At 38.8% G+C, this 21,665-nt stretch overlaps 1 protein-coding gene across 9 annotated transcripts in view; it reads left to right on the forward strand.

Annotated features, from left to right (window-relative positions):
* The first annotated feature begins 4,910 nt into the window (after positions 1–4,910).
* Positions 4,911–21,665, forward strand: part of TRAPPC8 (trafficking protein particle complex subunit 8) — a 59,920-nt gene continuing 43,165 nt past the window's right edge. For 5 of the 9 annotated variants that reach the window (XM_058175345.1, XM_058175343.1, XM_058175346.1 and 2 more), the window contains exons 1-4: positions 4,911–5,219; positions 6,771–6,965; positions 11,386–11,469; positions 19,231–19,320. In XM_058175345.1, coding sequence (XP_058031328.1) covers positions 5,063–5,219; positions 6,771–6,965; positions 11,386–11,469; positions 19,231–19,320 — 526 coding nt within the window. In that variant the 5' untranslated portion in view covers positions 4,911–5,062. The remainder of the gene's footprint in view (positions 5,220–6,770; positions 6,966–11,385; positions 11,470–19,230; positions 19,321–21,665) is intronic. The other 4 variants (XM_058175349.1, XM_058175350.1, XM_058175351.1 and 1 more) reach the window with 2 other exon arrangements.

Genomic DNA, 21,665 nt, shown 5'->3' on the forward strand with positions numbered 1-21,665 from the left:
GTCCCAACCAGCTCCTTGGTTCTCCGAGGAGCTGAGAGGATGGCGCGGAGAAGACGCCTAGAGAGTTCCTGGAGGTCTAGCCGTTCAGAAGCTGATCGGACACTAGTGAAGTCCTATACTAGGGCTTACCTAGTGGCAATGAGGGAAGCGAGGCGTATCTACGCCTCCTCCCTCATTGCATCGGCAGATAACCGCCCAGCCGCCCTGTTTCGGGTGACCCGCTCCCTCCTACATCAGGGGGAGCGGGATGACCCGTTGCAGGGACGTGCTGAGGAGTTTAACGGTTATCTATACGATAAAATCGTTCAGCTTCGGGATGGTTTGGACCAAGATTGCGGTGATACGGGTGAGACGGCTGAGGGCGGTCTTGGTGACATTGTATGGGATGAGTTTGACCCTGTCGCTCCCGAGGACATGGACAGGTTGTTGGGGAGGCTAAATGCCACCACATGTTTACTGGACCCGTGCCCCTCCTGGTTGGTGCTGGCCACGCAGGAGGTGACACGAGGCTGGCTCCAGGCGATTCCGAGCGCTTCTTTGGTGGAGGGAGTCTTTCCGGCCGCCTTGAAAGAGGCGGTGGTGAGGCCCCTCCTCAAGAAGCCTTCCCTGGACCCGGCTGTTTTAGGTAATTATCGTCCGGTCTCCAACCTTCGCGGCGAAGGTTGTAGAAATATGGTGGCATATCAGTTTCCCTTGCACCTGGATGAAACTGTCTATCTAGACCCGTTCAGTCCGGTTTCCGACCCGGTTACAGCACGGAGACGGCTTTGGTCGCGTTGGTGGATGATCTCTGGAGGGCCAGGGATGAGGTTGTTCCTCTGCCCTGGTCCTATTAGACCTCTCAGCGGCTTTCGATACCATCGACCATGGTATCCTGCTGCGCCGATTGGAGGGATTGGGAGTGGGAGGCACCGTTTATCGGTGGTTCTCCTCCTATCTCTCCGACCGGTCGCAGGCGGTGTTGACAGGGGCAGAGGTCGGCCCGGGCGCCTCACTTGTGGGGTGCCGCGGGGTCGATCTCTCGCCCTTCTGTTTAACATCTACATGAAGCCGCTGGGTGAGATCATCAGTGGTTTCGTGTGAAGTACCAGCTGTATGCGGATGACACCCAGCTGTACTTTTCTGCACGGACCACCCCAGCGAAGCTATCGAAGTGCTGTCCCGGTGTCTGGAGGCCGTCTGGTCTGGATGGGGAGAAACAGGCTCAAGCTCAATCCCTCCAAGACAGAGTGGCTGTGGATGCGGCATCCCGGTACAGTCAGCTAAATCCGCGGCTGACCATCGGTGGCGAGTCACTGGCCCGATGGAAGGTGCGCAACAGCGTCCTCCTGGATGAGCGGCTGTCTCTAGAAGATCATTTGACGGCCGTCTCCAGGAGGCGTTCTACCAGGTTCGCCTGGTGCGCCAGTTGCGCCTTTCTGGACCGGGAGGCCCTATGCACGGTCACTCACGCCTCGTGACGTCTCGCCTGGATTACTGCAACGCTCTCTACATGGGGCTCCCTTGAAGGGCATCCGGAGGCTACAGTTAGTCAGAATGCGGCTGCGGGTGATAGATGGAGCCCTCGTGGCTCCCGCATAACACCATCCTGCGCAGGCTGCACTGGCTACCTGTGGCCTTCGGGTGCGCTTCAAGGTTTTGGTGACCACCTTTAAAGCGCTCCATGGCATAGGGCCGGGTTATCTGGGACCGCCTACTGCGACCAGATACCTCTCACCGACCGTGCGCTCTCACAGGAGGGACTCCTCAGGGTGCCGTCAGCTAGGCAGTGTCGTCTGGCGGCGCCCAGGGAAGGGCCTTCTCTGTGGGGCTCCCGCCCTCTGGAGCAGCTCCCCAGGACTCCGTCAACTTCCGGACCTTGAACCTTCCGTCGCGAGCTCAAGACACATTTATTCATCTGTGCAGGACTGGCTTAGATTTTAAATTTTATAGGGGTTTTAAATTGATTTTAATATTTATATTTCTATTTTTAATGATAGGGCATTGGAATAAGTTTTTTAAAGATTATTTTAATTTTGTGTATCGATGTTTTATATGCCTGTGAACCGCCCTGAGTCCTTTGGGAGATAGGGCGGTATATAAATTTAAATAATAAATAAATAAATAAATAAAAATCTGCTTTATGACTATCATAACATGACAGTCATAAGTTGAGGACTACTTGTATAATAAGGATTGAGAAGCTTCTACAATCATTTATTTGCAGTCAGTTTTGGGTTCTTAGGGAAGAAAGAGTAAAAATTAATAGCATCAATAAAGGTAATTTTAAAAGTAGAAATATAATTTTAAATATTTAAATTTTAAATTGTATTAATTTTATTTTAAAATTAATTTTATTTAATTTTAAAATTAAAATTAATGTAATTTACAATAGCACCAATAAATGTACTTTCAAAAACCATCCAGAGCTGCTTGGTAAAGAGATTAATAAATTAATAATTTTTAATTTAAATTATTAAATAACAAACAGCTCTTTGATACGAGATGCTATGTATTATAGAGCACAGAATCTTAGAGGGAAGGATGTTTGGGCTAATGATATACATTTACACAAGTGATTTCTCCATGGATAATTCTTACCTGTGAATATACTGATTTGACTGTACTTCAATCATTTTTGGTTTTGTTACTGTCAATTTTTTCCTTATTTTCAAGAAACAATTGCTTCAGCTGCCCTCTTGTGTAACTTCTTTATGTGTCACAGAGATTGGGCACAAATATCCCAACTTCTTTTCTAATTTTAACAGCAGAATTCTGTAGTTGCTACTATTGCTTGTCAAGATGTTTGTAATAATTGTCTGTTGGTTCCTATCAACATAACTAAGGCCAATGAATGTAATTAATGGAGAAATAAAAGCAGTCAATGAGAATATCATTCACATTTGAAATCAGAGGTCTGGTACTGTAGTACCTTTTTCTATTAACACATTTTCCATTTTTATTAAAGGGCAAAGTGATGATGAAAAACATATGCCTTGTAATTAAACTTGCTAATGTGCCACCACATTCCCTGATTTTTTTCTCAGCTCAGTTACCAATATCTTTTCAGGTATAATTCAAACTATTGCTTTGACCTATAAATCTGTATTTGTTTAAATACCAAAGTACTTACATGGCTTTCTTCTACCTTACATATATGTGGCCTGCCTGACTCATTCATTGCACACATGCCACTAACCTCATTTAAATTTCTCTGCCCATCCAAGGATGTGAATTGAAGGCAGGGCTCTGAGAACATCTTTCAAGTGCAGATTGGAAATTTTGGAACAGCTTCTCTTTGCAAATAGGGCTTGCAATCTTATTGTTGACCTTCCAGAAATTTATTAAAGATAAAGCTATATTAGTGGGTTCTGGGGAATGAGCAGTTGCCAATGCAGATGTTTTGTTCTATATGTCTGTTTTATATTGACTGAGGTTCTTTAATGTGTTTCATATTTTTATGACAAACTTCTGGGAATTTGTGGGGGGCGGGTAGTGATATAAATTTTAGTCTGTAGGTGAAAGACATGGATAGAACAATTATTTTTCAGAGAAATACATGTAAGATTGAATCTTTATGTGCATTCAAAGTTTGGAAAATTACACACCATTACATTGTTTATGAAATCACCGAATGAATTGATAGAGAAACAGACTGAATAATCTGGAATTGTTGGTACAGAACCAACAATCATCAGTGGGGACAACAGCTTTTATACAGTATTTTATTTTTTGCAATTGTATCCATACTTGTCTTAAACCATGTTTCTCAGTGCAGGAAAACCACTGTTTGTACAGATTTGAAAAGGTATGATTAGAAACACTTTTAATCCACTTTACAGCTAGATCAAGAAGTTAAAAATGCGCATACACCACATATACAGTGTATCTTCTATACCCTTCCCATGGTTAACTATCAGTTGTTCAGTCGATCACATTTATTTATTTATTTTCATCAAGCATGTATTTTATGAGCGATATAAGTGTAAATATAATTATAAACACATGTAAAGGGTATGAATAAAAGAAAACATTAGGACAGGGACAGTAGGCACGCTAGTGCGCTTATGCACGCCCCTTTTTCTCATTTTCTGAATTCAAAAAAGTTATTGACTCACAAATCGATCGTCCTAAATAGTTTCACACAAAACGTTCGGCTAAAACATAGTTGGCTAAGGGACGTGCGTAAGTGCACAAAAGTGCCTACCGTTCCTGTCCTATTGTTTTCTTTCATTATATGTGCTTGTATATAATGTTGTGACAAAATAAAAAATAAAAAATAAACAAATAAATTTGTGCTCAACAGATCAGACAAACGCAAAAAAAATAAATAAATTATACTGTTTTTATATGGATAAATATTGGATGCGGACAAGATAGCCCACGTTCAGCTGAAATGACTCCTGACCAATCACTGTCAATGAAATTACCGTGAGAAAAAAAAGCGCTAGGCGATCCGTCTTAAGCATGCATATAAGTCTGGTTACAAAAACCAAAGCAAGCTGTGGTCAGCCTAGGTAAGCACCCTTCTCTCCGCATGCTATCCCAGCACAGACACCGTCAACCGGCAAACGTTGAAGTTGTTGCCCCGTAACAAAACTTCGCTTCTATAAGTCTAAAATGGAAGAGCTGCCGCCAAATGAGCCAGCGCTCCTCAGCCTCCCGCTTCTCATCGTTCTTCCCGATACCTTCAGCCGCTGTCAGACACGCGGCTCATAAGATACACGTCAGCGGCTGTCCCCGCCCCTTTCCCCCCCTCGTTCTATTTTTCACCTCTTCCTGTCCACGCCCATCACGTGATAGCCGCAAAGTCTGCCGGCCTAGTTTACCCACTTGCCTGACTTTTTCAGATGCAATATGGCGGCTCTGGGCGGTCGTTGAGGGGCCGGTAAAGTGGCAGTTGAGGCCACGGCTCTTAACCCTGGACGGGGTGGGTGGGTGGGGGAAGGACCGTGTACATCGGCGAGAATTCGGCTCCAGGACGGAGGGGAACGACGAGAGAAGAGTGGGCCAAGGCGGGTAGGACGTCCGGCAGGTCGTCGCCTGGAGCTCAGTGTATTGGGCCATTCCGTCGGTCGGAGAAATGGCCCAGCGGGTGCAGTCGGTTCAGGAGTTCCTCCAGGACTCGTTTGTGCCTTTAGTGGCCGCGTTGTGTAGCGAGGAGGCGGAGAGAATCACCCGCAAGAACAACCTGGGCTTCTGTGAGCTGGTAAAGCCCTTCTGTCGTCTCACTTCGGAAGGTCGGTATCGCTCGGCGGGAGAGGAACTGGGTTGTTTACATGGTAGGGAGGGGAGTTCAGCTCTTAGCACCTTCGCCAGTTGGACGTGGGGGAGGCTACCTGGCCCTTTTAAGGCCTTCCCCTTTGAGCCAGAACACGAGCGAGGGAGCCTTTCTGCTCTTCACCTTTCTCTGAAGTTTGGCAGCCCTGTAAGGCAACTGCTGCCCATCTTAGTTTTCTGTCAACTTCTACCTTCTGGTAAAGCCAAATGCTTCTGTAAATGATGAACTCTGAGACGTATACTGGATTCTGCTAATATATGGATAATACCCACAAACGAGACTTAGCTGCCATACCAAAAATATTTTCTTTTAATAATAAGCATGGGCCAGATATTTAAATGATAAAGCTAGATTAAGCCCTGTATTTTTGGGAGGGGGGACCAGGAAGATCTTACAATGATAATTTATTCTCTTCACCTGATGTTTAGGCATCTAAAGCAAACTTTAGATGGGGCTGTCCTTGAAGACAACCCCAAAAGTGTTATTGGTAGAACTCCAGTAATTTAAATCCTAACAAGGATTTAGTAGTAGTATTGTACAGCTTCTTGGCTGATGCATTGGCTACCTGTACACTTGTGGATATAATTCAAGTTGATGATTTTCACTTGAATGTCCTTATGTGTGTCTTGGCATATGTGTAATTGCCAGACTGCCTTTTCTGTTCAAATACAGCCTGAACACATCTTGAGAAATCGCCAAGAGTCCCCATGCATATGCAGGGGAAAAAGTTGGGTCTCAAAAGCATACCTTCTCAGTAGCCATCTCATGTAATGAAATACATTGCTCCCCTTATTTTGATGCAGGAAATACTGTAACAAAAGCAAATATAACATGAATCTAGAAATGTAAGATATTTGGGGGGGTGGGGTGGAATCTACAACTTCTATTTGGTGGGAATTTAGAAAATGGACTTAACATTTTCTCATTTTCATTGTGAAGAACACTTCAGTTATTCTGTTCTTGCATTGTTTAATGCTGGTTTTCTCTATAGTTTGATTATAATCATGAACGTTAATGAAACACAATTTATATTTGATTCCTATTACTGAAAACATGTCATTATTTTACTCTAAACATTTTTATTTATTTTTAAGCCATTGACATGTTCTGCTAAAAACAGATAAAATTATGTATTTTTGTTTGACCGTCAATGTACTCTATAAAAGGATAAGTTTAAAACTTCCAATTATGCATTTGTAATCTGTAATAAAAATAAAAAGAATTAAATCTGAGAAAGTCCTCTTGTTGTAGTCTAAAACAATTTTATTCGTATTTTGAACATTTGGAGCTATATCCAATTATGTTTGTGCATACACAGTGCTAAAGTCAGCTGGCAATTAGTTTTTCCTAATGTGTGCTTCGTGCTTCCTATATATACTGTAAATTTCAGAGAACAAAGCAGTTTGGGGCATGTGAACATGTTCAATAAAAGAAAAACAAATTAATAAAAAAATTGATACATAGTATCAGAATAAGTTATTTTTAAAACACATTTATTTTCTTATTTCAGTGCATATGAGAGACCCTAACAATCAACTTCACATAATCAAAAACTTGAAAATAGCTGTCAACAACATTATTACTCAGCCACCTCAGCCTGGAGCTATTCGAAAACTTCTGAATGATGTGGTGACTGTTAGCCAGCCTGCTGAAGGATTATTAGCTAATGTGATTACTGCAGGAGATTATGATCTCAACATTAGTGGTAAGTAACAAAAAGATTCCTATATGTATTAGATGTTATAAATAATTTAAAATAAATATACATGTGTACTCAAAAAGGCCCACACACATGCATACACACACTATATATACACATGCACATACATTTTCTGTGTGGGGAAAGTACAGTTCCTTCTATAAAAGTCTGACTATCATAAGTTTGTATGCTTCATATTTACAGAGTTTGAAAATATTTTAGTTTTGTTTCTTAATCAAAAACCTTTATTTTTTCAGTTATGAAAAATAAGGAAAGATTTGGTTACATATGTTTTTCTAATATATAACTTAGTGTTAAAAGTGTTTGCACTTGTTATTGCTATAAATTGTAGTCCCTGTTAGCTCTTTTATCCACTCAGTATTTTTTTACAGGATCATAAAATTGGAAGCAATCTCAGGTATAATTCAGACCAATCCTACTTTGTACAGAAAAGTTCTCAGATAGCATTGATCATTGGCAATATTTTCCTGCTGTTTCTCTTCCTTTAGTAAGAAGATCTGGAGGAAGAGGACTCAGCCACAAGTATTGCCTGAATAGAATATACGTTAGTAATATGGAAGAGGTTAATTAGCCCTGAATTCTGATTGTACTATGAAATAATTTTATATCTCTGATTTTAAGTCTTCAAACTCATATTGACTGAGCTTTAGAAGTCAAGCAGGATCAGATCTGTTTAGTATTGAATGTTATTCCAGGATTATAACTGTAATAAGAAAACTATTACAAATCACTTTCAAAAAATCATTTCCAGAAAAGCTACATTGATGTTTGTGAAGTCCTTAGGAATTGAGCTCACTTTTAAAAAAAAAAACACCTTTTTTTAATCTTGATAATTTTGTTTAGTTAGATGTACTAGCTTATAGTTCAGATCACTGAGAAAGACAAGGAAGTGATAATGGGGGGAAAAAAACTTTTAACAGACAGGGAGAAGTGAAAAAAAAACAGAAAGCACATTTCTGACTTAAAATATCCTAAAAGAACGTAAGATTTTTTAATTATTATTTTTCAATTGGAGTCTTCTTTTTGTCTTAAAATTTGTTAATTTGGGGGGGATTTGTTCTAACAAACATTTTTAACATAAACATTCTCAGTACATACATTCCAATCGTTTATTGTTGTAGTGAAAGGTATATAAAACTATACTACATTTCAGTGCAGGTTGATCCCTATTGCATTTAAATAATGCACTGTTTAAAGTCTATAATTAAGTAGTGTTTGTCAAGTTGTTTTGCACAAAATAATTGTATTTATTTGGTTCCAATTCAATATTGCTTTTGAGTTTTTTCTTGTTGGATTATTTAATTCCTACATATCTTAATTTAGCAAAAAATAGTCATACCTAACTAAAGCTGTATTTTTGCAAATAATAGGTATGAGGTATTATTAAAGTAATTAAAACTTACTGCTTGATCCTGAATATTTTTGTTTGAAAAAAAATACTGTTGAACTCAATGGTATATAAATGGATGACTTATACTCCAGACTTTTGGGTTTGAACAATAATATACATTTGCACTCCTCTTAACCAGTTAGTAGTTGAAATAAGTAAAGACTGCACTTTAACCAAAAGTACTATTATATTATTTATATATATAGTAGTACCTTGATTATATACACCTTCAGAGTACAAGAAAATAGTTCTCTTCGTCAAAGTCTTTGCGGTTTAGCATTCAATGTAATAAAACAAAACATCAGGAGACTTAAGACGAGAAAAAAGATTGCAGTAGACTTTTATTCCTGTCAAAGGGAGATAAGTATTTTTGCACTTTATAAAGGCAGGAGTATCCCATTCCTTAATCTTGGGAAGGGAAGGGGAAAGGAAATAAAAAATAAACTCAAATAAGTGCAGATTTAAAAGCGAGATGCTAATATTGTTAATAAATAAGGAAAGAGGTTTGGGAAGCTGTTTGGGTTTGATGGGTCCATAGTATCTAGAAGCACCTTTGCATTAAACAAATAATTTCTGATTATTTAAACCATTCCCATTAATGGAAGGAGGAAAATTAATTGCAGATTCCAGTGGATAATTTGGTTTGGAATAAATCAATAGTGTACAAAATTCTGATGTTTTTGCATACAAATGTAGCAATTTTTCCTGGATTGTTAATTTGCACATTTCAATTAATCTTTGCATAATATCACTTTTTTCTATTAATATGCTTAAATTGGAATAAATCAGCAGCATATTATTAAAATAAACTAAAATGTTAAATTTATTTTAGCCAAATCAATCTAGAGAAAATTTCAATGTGTAAGATGTGTACAGTTGAATTCCAATATAAGAGAATATTTTATTTATTTATATATTAAGGAATCTATAATTTAATTGTAGTTCTTGACTATAATCTTGACTATAAACTGCTCTCGGCCCCGAGACACTGGCCTGACCTGGCTGCGACCGGCACCAGCCTCACTAGCACGAGGGCTGGTGGGGTGGGAATGGGATCTGAGAGAAGGGGACAATGGAAAGGGGGATGGGCTTGCAATGCCCAGCCGTGGCTTTAAGAACAGGAAAAGGGCTGCCCCGCCGAACCTTGCACTCTTACCCAATGGGTCAGGCTCCAAAAAAGCCGGAACACCCTCAACAAAAACGCTCATCACCCAATCAACTCACCCGCCCCATGTGCCTTTGATGCGCTTTAGCCAAGCCTGGGTGCTTGCTTGAGGAGGATCTCCCCGCTTCCGGCCCTGCCACAGCCAGCCAGGAGGTCACAAGAGGAGGAGGGGGCAGAGGAAGAGGGTCGCTGGAGCCTTAGTGGAGGAGCAAAATGGCCCTGTGCTTGTCTTCACACCACATTTGTGCTCAAGACAGGCCTCACCTCCTGCCATTTCAGGCTCGGAGCTGTAAGCCACGTCCTGTTGCTAGGGTGAGTGGGGCAGGGTCGCATTGTGGCTCCGCATCGTAATGGGCTCCAGGAGAAGGAGGGGAGCTCATCTTCCCCATTGTGAAGCATGCTAAAGTTCACTGTGCTGCGCAAGGCGCTGCGAGAGTGCCTCATGGCCTGCCCAACATCTCATATCAGAATCAGAGAGAGACACAGAGAGAGACACAGAGAGAGAGGGAGAGGGGGGAGATACAGAGGGAGAGAGGGGGAGAGAGAAACATAGAGAGATACACAGAGACGGAGGGAGAGAAAGATGTCAAAAGGGTTTTGTGGCTCCTGGTGTTTTTAAACAACCAGTTCTCTGCCCTAATGACTGGCTGGGTAGGTGTGGCGGGTGTGTGTGTCATGTGATTGAGTGGGAGTGAGTAACATCGAGTTGGCTGCGCCCACCCAGGTTTTGCGGCTCCCGGTGTTTTCTGTGGGAAAGTGGCCAAAATGGCTCTTTGAGTGGTTAAGATTGCAGACCCCTGACCTAGGATATAGCTTTAAGTTATTCCTACCTGTGAGCAACATCTTTCATGAAGGACGACATAAATTAGATTTACTATAATGGGTGTCAAACTCAAGGCTTGGAGGCTGGATCCGGCTGGTGAGGTGTTTAGATCTGGCCCGCGGGGCTACCCTGGAAACAGTGAAGGACTGGCCCACAGTGCCTCTGCCAGTGAAAACAGAGAAACCAGAAAACTCCATTTTAGCTGGCAGAGGGTTGCAGGAAGCTGGTACAGCTGAAAATGGAGCTCGGGAGCCTGTTTTCTTTGAAAGAGCACTCAGGACACCACATGAGTGACGTCGAGCTGGCCATGCCCACTCCAGCCCCCCCCCAGGTCAAACACAACCTTGATGGCTGCCCTCAATAAAATCAAGTTTGACATCCCTGTACCTCTCTAGTTACCAGAAGACCCACCCAGATTTCTAGAGGGTACAAACTTATGTATGGGGTATGAATGTGTGTGTCATTTCTGAATTAACTTTCTTTGCTATGTTTAAATGTTTCTAACTGATGTACTGTATATAAGGAGTGTTAAAGTGGTTATCATCGATCAGTAAGAAATTAGCTAGGAAGGGCTACTTCCACAGAAAGCAGAATTCTTACCCTTGTTTTCTAATGGGAAGAAATGAACAAACTTTTTCCTGTTGGGTATATCTTCTGGGACTAAAATGGAACCTCATAGTAAGTCCAACCAATTTAAACTTCCTTAATTTTTGGAAAGATATCAATTGTCCATAAAAACTTCATTATTCTTTAACTTATGTACATTTGCCTTATTATAAATTTGAAAATTAGCTATATTTCATATATTTTTGTTCCAACAGGATTCCAGCTCCAGCATGCTGTAAATAGATATGTTAATGTGTTTTTTCAAAATGTGTTCAGAAAGGGTGAACTATTCCAAAAAGATCAGTTTGATCTAATACATATTGGCTATGTGTGTATTAAAATTTCGGAAATATAACACGGTGAGCAAGATATTTCAAACTCTTATTTGCTTAGTACAATAATTCCATGTTTTCTCTGTCAGATCACTCAGTTAAAGCTAGTGTTCCTTGGTACAGTAGTTGGAAAGACACATTGATGGGACTGAACACATCCACATTTTATTCAGGTATTTTGTGTGATAGGTGTGGGTTTCTATTCCATTTCTGTTCCTCTATTATATAACGCTTCCATATTTCTTTATAATCCAATTGTAGTGTAGTGCTTTCTCAAAATCATCTTGTTTTTCCTGGAAGAATATTGGTGGTGGTTATGTTTCTCTAGTCGATTCATATACTATTGCTGACTGATAATGGAATTTTAAATGCAGAAACAATCATTTTCTATTTCTGATTAATTTCATTGTGCATGCTGACTTTTATAATATCTACTGCATCCAAAATTCTTTCCTTTCTCTTACCTTAAATAATGTCTATGCATACATGGTATCAGAAGTGCTGTTGGAATTATATGTGAATTTTTGTTCATTTTCTTGTTAAAATAACTTATGAATTGTCCTTTATTATTGTATAATAAATGTATTCTTATGTGCTTCACTGAATTTGGTTGTATTTCATCAAGAAAGTTTTTTTTTTTTAAAAATTGATTATTCTTAGGGCATTGGCACGCAGGAAAAAGCAATTATATTTCTCTTAAAAATAATAGTGAAATTTATATGAATAAAATTGTGTGTTACCATTAGAATCTATGGAATGATACTTGAGGTTAGGGTTAGGTACCCTAACTCTAAAGCAAAATTCTACTAGAGCAGGGCTGTCAAAACTCCTTGCCCGCCAGCTGCATGCATGACGCACTGGCCATGCCCATGCCCCAGTGGGGGGGAAGTCCCAATACGTCACATGACACCGCCATGACGACATGCATTTGATACCCCTGCACTAGAGAAATTGGGATTTCAGTTGCTTGTGTTCTAAATAGTCTGTTGATATCCTTTCTTCTTTTATACAAGCAGCCAGAATAAATCTTCCTTAAAGGTTTTGCTGGGATTCTTATTTTGTAAATCATTTGTCTTTCTCTCCTGTACCTAGATTCCTTTTTAACACAGTATCTGAACTAGATGTGTCTTGACTGTTTTTCAGTTTATTGCATTTATCTCTTAATCGATGGGATGCAATATGTTGGTTTGAAAGATAATCTCTACCTTAAAGATTCTGACTTTCCAAGATTCTATGAGCATGTGTTTGTGACATACTGGCTAAAATTATCAGTATTGTTATTGCTATTTTCCTATGCCACAGGTATAGTATACGTCTTGTCTAGATTAAAAAGTATTATATCAAGCACTGATTGACAGAAATAATGATGTGCAAGTGAATCTCAGTATCTCTATTCTGGTCTGGTGATAAATGTAGCATAAGGAAAATTATAACTTGGAATATAAGAGGAGTTAATGTAAAAATTAATTTATGAGCAAAAAGAAAATAGGGTTTACAGCAGTGGTAGTCAACCTGGTCTCTACCGCCCACTAGTAGGCGTTCCAGCTTTCATGGTGGGCGGTAGGGGTTTTGTCCGATAAGCACTTTCCTTTTTTTTAAATTTAATTGACTTAAAAAAAAAATTCATAGCATTTTCATTAGGTTTTCATAAAATTTTCCATGATAATTTACATTTCTGAAAATATACTATTTGTATCACCCGCGCATAAGTTTAGTTCACGTTACGTAAGTGAAACTAAATGGTGCTATAGTGCGACCGCAAACAAAAGAGCCTCGTCCCAGAATAGCTCGCGCATCTCCCCCTGAACTGGTGGGTGGTTAGAAAATTTTACTACTAACAGAGATACAAAAGTGGGCAGTAGGTATAAAAAGGTTGACTACCCCTGGTTTACAGTATGTCTGAAACTAAATAAAACTGGAAGGATTTGAAGATAGTCTCACTTTACAAAGTATGGTTGTTAAATGAAAGATTTTAAAATGTAAAGTCAGGAAAATATGAATTGGTGTCACTAAGGAGTTGTTAGTGTATATGAAAAGAGAAAAAAGCCTTATTTTGGTGATAGTTGGTAGTTAAGCTTAATAAACAATGAAAATGGAAAACAAGATAGGAGCTTGGGGGAAAAACTTGTAACATTCTGAACTAATGCTATCCAGTGAGGGAAAGATATTGAAAGATATTGAACAATGTGATAGGAACGAAAAATATGGGAACAAGGGAATGGAACTCAAAAAAATGGTTGGACCATTTGGAGAGCCAAGAACAAGGAATGGTGATTGGTGAGTACAGTATGCGTTTAGGAAACTGACAGTATGTTTAGAGTTAATAAGATGCTGAAAAAGAGAGAGGATGGTTGTTTGTAGAACACAATGTAAGTATGAAGTGAATGTACTAATATGATGGAAGCAAATATTTTTTGCAAGGACAGGTAAAATACCTCACATGGTGGTGTTGTAAACTAAGTTTTACAATATTTCTTTATCTTATATCCTGCCTTTAGTTTCTTTGGTTTATTTTTCTTTTCTGTTTTCTGCATACATTGCTCGTCCTAAAAGGAAATAGTATTGTGATGTATGTATGTATGTATGTATATATGTATGTAGATGGATATAGTACTGTTTCTTTTAGTTGTGAGTTGCAGGAGTCTATTGCAAAGGCTTTATTTTTATTATTTATTTATTTTGTCAATCATATATAAGATAACAGGTAAAAGTATAAACATAATTTCAATACATGAAAAGAGTAAGTAAAAAGGAATATTAAGACAGGGACAGTAGGCACGTAGGTGCACTTATGCACACCCCTTGTTGAATAGTGAATTGAATTGAATTGAATTGAATAGTTGAATAGTAAAGCATAAATGTATGGATAGTTATTTACAAATGGTTACTACTAATTTCCATATATATATGGTTCTTCCATAAAGGGTAGATTTAACACACTGACTATATTTGACTATAAGGAGTCCTCAAAAGTGACCAAAACTCTTAATTTTCCAGTGCGCTGCTCTGTTAATCCATTCATGAATTAATCTCTCATCTATTTGTTCCAGACTGAGTGTAGTTTTTTTCACATCCTTGACCACTCCTCCTGTGCTCCCATCATCTTTAGTCTTTTTCACTCAGTCTGTCTGATGAATGTTTTCTCTGGCAAATAGATTGTTAGATTTCCATGTTTGGATTATCAAGATTGGATAAAATTGTTGTTTTCCATGGGGAGCTGCGCATCTGGAACTGGTAGGAGAGTGATCAACATCTCCTTCAGAATAAGTGGAGAGAAGGCACTCAATACTTCATCTGTAGAACTGTATCAGCAGCTCCTTGGGCAGTTTGACCTTTCTGAGTTGGTGCAGAAAAAACATTCTGCGCTAACTTAGAAATATATCAAAATATTGACTTTCAGGAAAATATCTGTGGAGCTATTGCAGTTTTGCCTCCTATACAAGCAAGAAATATTTGAGAATGGCAAATATTAATAAATGGAATCCAAAAGTGCATTTAAATTGTGTGTGTGTGTGCATATAGAATAATATTTAAAAGTTGGAGTGATTAATTGAATAATGAGTAATAATTACATTTGAATACTAGCAAATCTGTAGTGGACACTGAAATCATATGCTAATCTTTCCAATCCTCTCTTACCAAGTATATAAAAATTTTCTTGGTCCGTTTTTTAAATTGGCATTAGCTATTTTTTTTCCAAATTGTACAGTCAGGTCCAGAAATATTGGGACATCGACACAATTCTAACATCTTTGGCTCTATACACCACCACAATGGAGTTGGAATGAAACAAACTCAATGTGCTTGGTGTAGGACTGAGCAGTTTGCATATGTGCTTCCCACTTGTTAAGGGACCAAAGGTAATGGGATAATTGGATTCTCAGCTGTTCCATGGCCAGGTGTGTGATACTCCCTCATTACCCCAATTACAATGTGCAGATAAAAGGCCAGAGTTCATGTTAAGTGTGCTATTTGCATTTGGAATCTGTTGCTGTCAACTCTCAAGATGAGATTCAAAGAGCTGTCACTATCAGTGAAGCAAGCCATCATTTAGGCTGAAGAAACAAAACAAACCCAGCAGAGAGATAGCAAGAACATTAGGTGTGGCCAAAACAACTGTTTAGAACATTCTCAAAAAGCAAGAACGCACTGGTGAGCTCAGCAACACGAAAAGACCCGGGAGACCACAGAAAACAACTGTGGTGGATGACCGAAGAATTCGTTCCCTGGTGAAGAAAACACCCTTCACAACAGTTGGCCAGATCAAGAACACTCTCCAGGAGGTAGGTGTATGTATGTCAAAGTCAGCAATCAAGAGAAGACTTCACCAGAGTGAATACAGAGGGTTCACCACAAGAGCCGTGGTGGCTCAGGCTGTAAGATAGCCTGTTATTAAAACACAGCAGCCTGCAATTACTGCAGGCTCGTATCCCACCAGGCCCAAGGTTGACTCAGCCTTCCATCCTTTATAAGATGGTAAAGTGAGGACCCAGATTGTTGGTGGGGGGCAATAAGTTGACTTTGTAAATATACAAATAGAATGAGACTATTGCCTTACACACTGTAAGCCGCCATGAGTCTTCGGAGAAGGGCGGGATATAAATGTAAATTAAAAAAAAAAGATGTAAACCATTGGTGAGCTTCAAAAACAGGAAGGCCAGATTAGAGTTTGCCAAACAACATCTAACAAAGCCTTCAGAGTTCTGGAACAAGATCCTATGGACAGATGAGACCAAGATCAACTTGTACCAGAGTGATGGGAAGAGAAGAGTATGGAGAAGGAAAGGAACTGCTCATGATCCTAAGCATAGCACCTCATCAGTGAAGCATGGTGGTGGTAGTGTCATAGCGTGGGCATGCATGGCTGCCAATGGAACTGGTTCTCTTGTATTTATTGATGATGTGACTGCTGACAAAAGCAGCAGGATGAATTCTGAAGTGTTTCAGCCAAATGGTGCAGAACTCATTGGATGGCGCTTCACAGTGCAGATGGACAATGACCCAAAGCATACTGCAAAAGCAACCAAAGAGTTTCTGAATGGATAGAAGTGGAATGTTATGCAATGGCCAAGTCAATCACCTGACCTGAATCCCATTGAGCATGCATTTCACTTGCTGAAGACAAACCTGAAGGGAAAATGCCCCAAGAACAAGCAGGAACTGAAGACAGTTGCAGTAGAGGCCTGACAGAGCATCACCAGGGATGAAACCCAGCGTCTGGTGATGTCTATGCGTTCCAGACTTCAGGCTGTGATTGACTGCAAAGAATTTGCAACCAAGTATTAAGAAGGAAAAGTTTGATTTATGATTATTATTCTGTCCCATTACCTTTGGTTCCTTAACAAGTGGGAGGCACATATACAAACTGCTGTCAGTCCTACACTGTTCACCTGAGTTGAATGTACATACCCTCAAATTAAAGCTGACAGTCTGCAGTTAAAGCACATTGAGTTTGTTTCATTCCAACTCCATTGTGGTGGTGTATAGAGCCAAAGATGTTAGAATTGTGTCGATGTCCCAATATTTCTGGACCTGACTGTATATCTGTCTCATTGAACAAATTAGCTGGAATAAGTATTACATAGTGGCAGACTCCAGTAACAGATTACATCTGCCTGCTGTTTTATTTATCACTTCTTTCAAATACTAATACAATAGCAACTGTATAAACCCAAGTCATTTGGCTGAATAAAGATTCTTATACTGTATATCTGAGTCATTGTCTTGAAATGGTACAGATTGCACTGAGTTGATATTTTTGTTAGGAGAATGAAATATTAAACCCAATTTGATGTCTGCACTAGTACCAAGTGCTTTGTTTAATAAGTGCATCAATTTGAAGGATTCACTATGATGATGAAATTAACTTAATTACTATGTGTAGCATAATAGTACTGCCTTTGAAAATGGGTTTGCTACAAGAAAGGAATATTTTACTATCGTATCCTATTGACTCCAACCTTTTCTAGTGTGTTGTCCGGATGATCCATGCATGGCTTAATCTCCTATCCAATTGTCAGAGACTGAGTGAATATATTTTTTGAACTGCTTAGCCATGCCTCCTGCTCGTTAAGCTCCAGTCTTTTCACTCAGTCCAAGGGAAGAGACTTGAGTTGATTTTCTCTGACAATTTCATAGTCAGATTACTTAATTTTGGATCATTTGAACTGCACTGAATTTATTTGGATTTTAAGAACATCATTCTTGTATCAGGCACAACCTTCCTATCGTTTCGTAAGGACCTAAAGACATTGCTGTGCCAGTTGGCTTGGGGCTTCAGTGGGGATCTGCGCAATGGAGGTGATCGATTGAATAATAACAGATCCCCTCTCCCCCCCCCCCGCCCCCTGCATCTGCCCTCCTGTTGTGTCTCTGGTTGTTAGTTTTGATTTTGACATTTTATGTTTTAATTAAGATGTAACTGTAGGCCATCCAGAGTTATGGGTTATCTTATGGCCATTAGCATTCGTTTGTTTGTTTATAATTTAAATTTATGCTTTATAGATCTGTGATTTTAATTTAGCAACCGTAGCTGGGACCTGCAATTTGGTCATTAAGCAGAGCAGTCATGAAGTGAAACCATGACAGTGCTTATGAACTTACTTCAGCTTTCCTTTGATTTACAGACTTGCAAAGGTTTTTAATGTGAGGATTGGTTGTAAAGTTACTTTTTCATCACTGTCATAACTATGAATGGTTGCTAAACAGATTACTATATCTATATTGTTAAAAATACTATTGTAATTACAGTTTTAGCTTCTTAAAAGATACTACTTTTTAAAATATTGTTTTGAATAGCATGATGGACTACATATAAATTTCATAATATTACTGCTTCCTATGTTCCTAATATGAATAAAAAATAAGCTTATGATCAGTTTTTATTGAGAATGTTTATGATTCATAATGCACAATAAATATATTACCAGTTGTAAAGACTTTACAAAATATAAAAGCCATTTATATTTACAAAATATCCTGTGCATATGTCAGGCCCAAGCCCAGAGACAACACAGCAAAGTCTAATTGAGTTTAATCCTTTATTTGCTTACATCGAATTTGCCGAACTCAAGTAATTACTTTCTAATCCACTAAATACTTATTTCCTTAGAGAGTCAAGCATGTGGTTACCCCAAACCTCTTTCCCCTTCCCTCTGGAAAAGCTCTTGTGTTGCCAAAATTCCCCCACTGCTCCTCTAGGTACACATGTCATTGTATCATACCGTAATACAGGTAGTCTTTGCGTAATGACCATAATTGGAACTGGCAACTCCATTACTAAGCAATGTGGTCATTAAGTAAGATATAACATCACTGCCTTAGATCTATGACCTCACTTCTGCTGTGGTCATAAGTAAGCAAGACATCATGTGACCATCACTTGTGATTTTACCACCAGCTTCTCCACTGACACTGCTTGTTGGAAGCTGGCTGTGAAGGACACAAATGCAATCATGTGATTGCAGGATGCTGCTATGGTTGTAAGTATGAGGATGATCGTAAAGTTACTTCTTCAGGGTTGTAACTTTGAATGGTCACTAAATGGGGCAGTTGTTAAGTGAGGACTACCTGTAAGTAAATTCTTGTTGAATTTAATGCCTTGTATTTTTAATAGGTATGCATAAAGTCAGACTGTCAGCATACTACTCATAGATTTTCAGGTTATCTAACTTTTTTATTTGAATTGCTTCCATGGAGATAGATGAAAATGTATCTAATTACATATAAAAATATATACAATTTTTAAAGCTTTCTGTTGTTCTAATACATGGTTATGGGACATATTGAAAACTCCTAATGTACAATTCTTCTAAGTAATTGATAATGCTGTAACTTGGTATATTTTCTCAGTCTTCTTTTATAATAAGTAGCATGAATGGTTTTATAGCAAAAAAGGTTGTATAACCATCTTTTTAATTTCTCATTTATTTCAGCCACCACCCCATGGTTTGAAGCTTATAGAGAGAACTTTCTTCAGTCTATGCCAGCATCAGATCATGAATTCCTAAACCACTATGTAGCCTGTATCCTTAGAAACGGATGGACATGATATAGTTAGCTTCGGACGGACCATGTCTCTATAGTTTGAATTACTCAAGAGGAAGTGAGGAACCCAAGAGGTGGAAATGCCTTTTGAAAACACGATATAGAGATTAGATATATTTATACCAGATACACAATAAAATATTGGAACCAATCCTCTACATATAACCAAGTATTCTTCCTTTGCAACAGATTTTTGGATAGTCGTATTCTGAAATTTTAGAAGATTATAAACAGAGGACAAGTTAAGATGTCTAAAATATTCAGCCAAGGAAAAAATTAATCAAGAAAGCTGGGTGAATACTTGTAGGGTATAAAACAAGTAACAATGTATGAGGCTATGATGAAATCTGTAATCCAGTAGCCCCCTTGCCCTTCATGAGAATAGCAGAATGGCAGACACATCCACGTCTGAAAGAAGGCAGTGACAGCAATGGACTCTTCAGTAGAAAACTGTTTTCTGACGGTTCCATTCCAACAGTCTCCTTAAGTGTTGCTATCAAGATTAATCTGAAGATTAATTTTATTTAGTATGTGACTAGAAGTGAAGTCTGGCCAACTGATGTTCACCCTCGCTCTTTGACACACATTATCTATAGTTTGATTCTTATTAGGTTATGAATCTTGCTTTTGTAATGTTGCATTTTTATAATCTATATACTGAAGCTAATATATTGCAGTTGATATATATTTGTTTAGTTTTTAATTAATTTAAATATGAAACCAATAGTTTCAAGAGTTTCAAGTAATATATAAATAATCCCATGACTTGAAATGACATTCTGGGTGAGTTTGTAAATTCCAGACCTCTTTCTGCAATGAGAGATTTTCCTTGTTTTTCCATATCTTCGGGAAAGATTCTCAGTGCCTTTATATATATTCTAACACTGCTTCTTATGCTTCTCTATCAATGAGGTTCAGGACTTCAAAGTGATTCCTGATACTCTTCTTGAAAATGGTGGGTATATATTCAAGATCATATTATGGAAACTGGCTCTCTTCTTTAGCTCAACTTGGAACTTGCACATGAACAGTTCATGATTTGTTCCACAGTCAGCATTTAACCATGTCTTTGATGCTATAATTGAGCTCTTCCACTTCCTTTTAGCAGTAATATAATCATTTGATTTCTGCTAGTGTACACGTAGAGAGGCATTGTTTTGGTTGTTTGAAGGTGGTGTTCTGCCTCCTTTTCTGCATTGTGGTTGGAGCATAAGTTTGATCATTATATTAAAGGGTTGTCAACAAAGTCTAACTGTTACCACTGGTTGCATTATAGTTAAGTAGTGTTCTTTCTATATCCTTTTTAACTATAATAGCAACACTGTTTCTTTGATTTAAAATCCTGAGTAATAAACAGTATGATTTTATGACTAAAAATGTCTGATCCAAATCAATCTCAATTTACTGATGCCTAAGATGTCAATATTTAGTGATTTCATTTTATCTTTCATTGTGTTGAGCTTTTGCATGTTCATGAGTCTTACATTCAATGTTCCTTCTATAATTCTCTCTTTGCAGCTTCAGATTTTTCCCCCCTGTACAGATAGGCCACACTTAATGAGCCTAATTAGGATCAGAATTTCCATCTCTAAATGTTGTGATCATTAGACTAAACATCATAAGAAACCACTGCTCAGAAATGGCAGTTCTAACAGTTGTGGTTGTTAGGCCAAGTTTGTGCCATCATTAGGCAAGGACTCGTGCTTTTTCTGCCCTGCCACCCTCACCTCCACTTCAGTTTCCCCTATCCCCCTATTTCTCCCATCACTGCCCTCATGGCTGCCCTGCACTTTGCCACTGTCTATCTCTGCTGCCCACACCCACATCTGGCCTTTATCTTCTTCCTGTGTGGCCTCATGAAGAGCCAATAGCTATCTTAGCTAGGCATCCTTCATCAGCAACAGGAACAAGAAGGTAGTCAATGTCAGTTATCAGGTTTGTGTAGCAGGGATAGATCGAGGAGTACAGGATGGCCAGAAGGACATAGAGGGGTGATAAATGGGTGGGAGGAAGTACATGCTACAGTCATAAATATGAGTGGGCTGTATTTGAACATGGTATTCAATGGCCATAACTTGGAGGATTGACTGCAGCTTCTAACTAATTGTTAAGCGAGTACTATCTGTGTGGCAACATCAGCAGTTACACATCATAAATGCTTTAATTTAGCCATGTCATAAATGCCAGCAGTACTTTAAGATATCCTCAACTCTTTCTCAATAGCATTTTGAATGTCATTCAACAGGGAACCATTCTCTAGTACTATATTATCAATCATTTAATACTTTTATCTATGTGGCTTTTTGGGTAAAAAAATACAGAT

The sequence above is a fragment of the Ahaetulla prasina genome, chromosome 3 (genome assembly GCF_028640845.1).
Source record: "Ahaetulla prasina isolate Xishuangbanna chromosome 3, ASM2864084v1, whole genome shotgun sequence".
Taxonomy (NCBI): domain Eukaryota; kingdom Metazoa; phylum Chordata; class Lepidosauria; order Squamata; family Colubridae; genus Ahaetulla; species Ahaetulla prasina.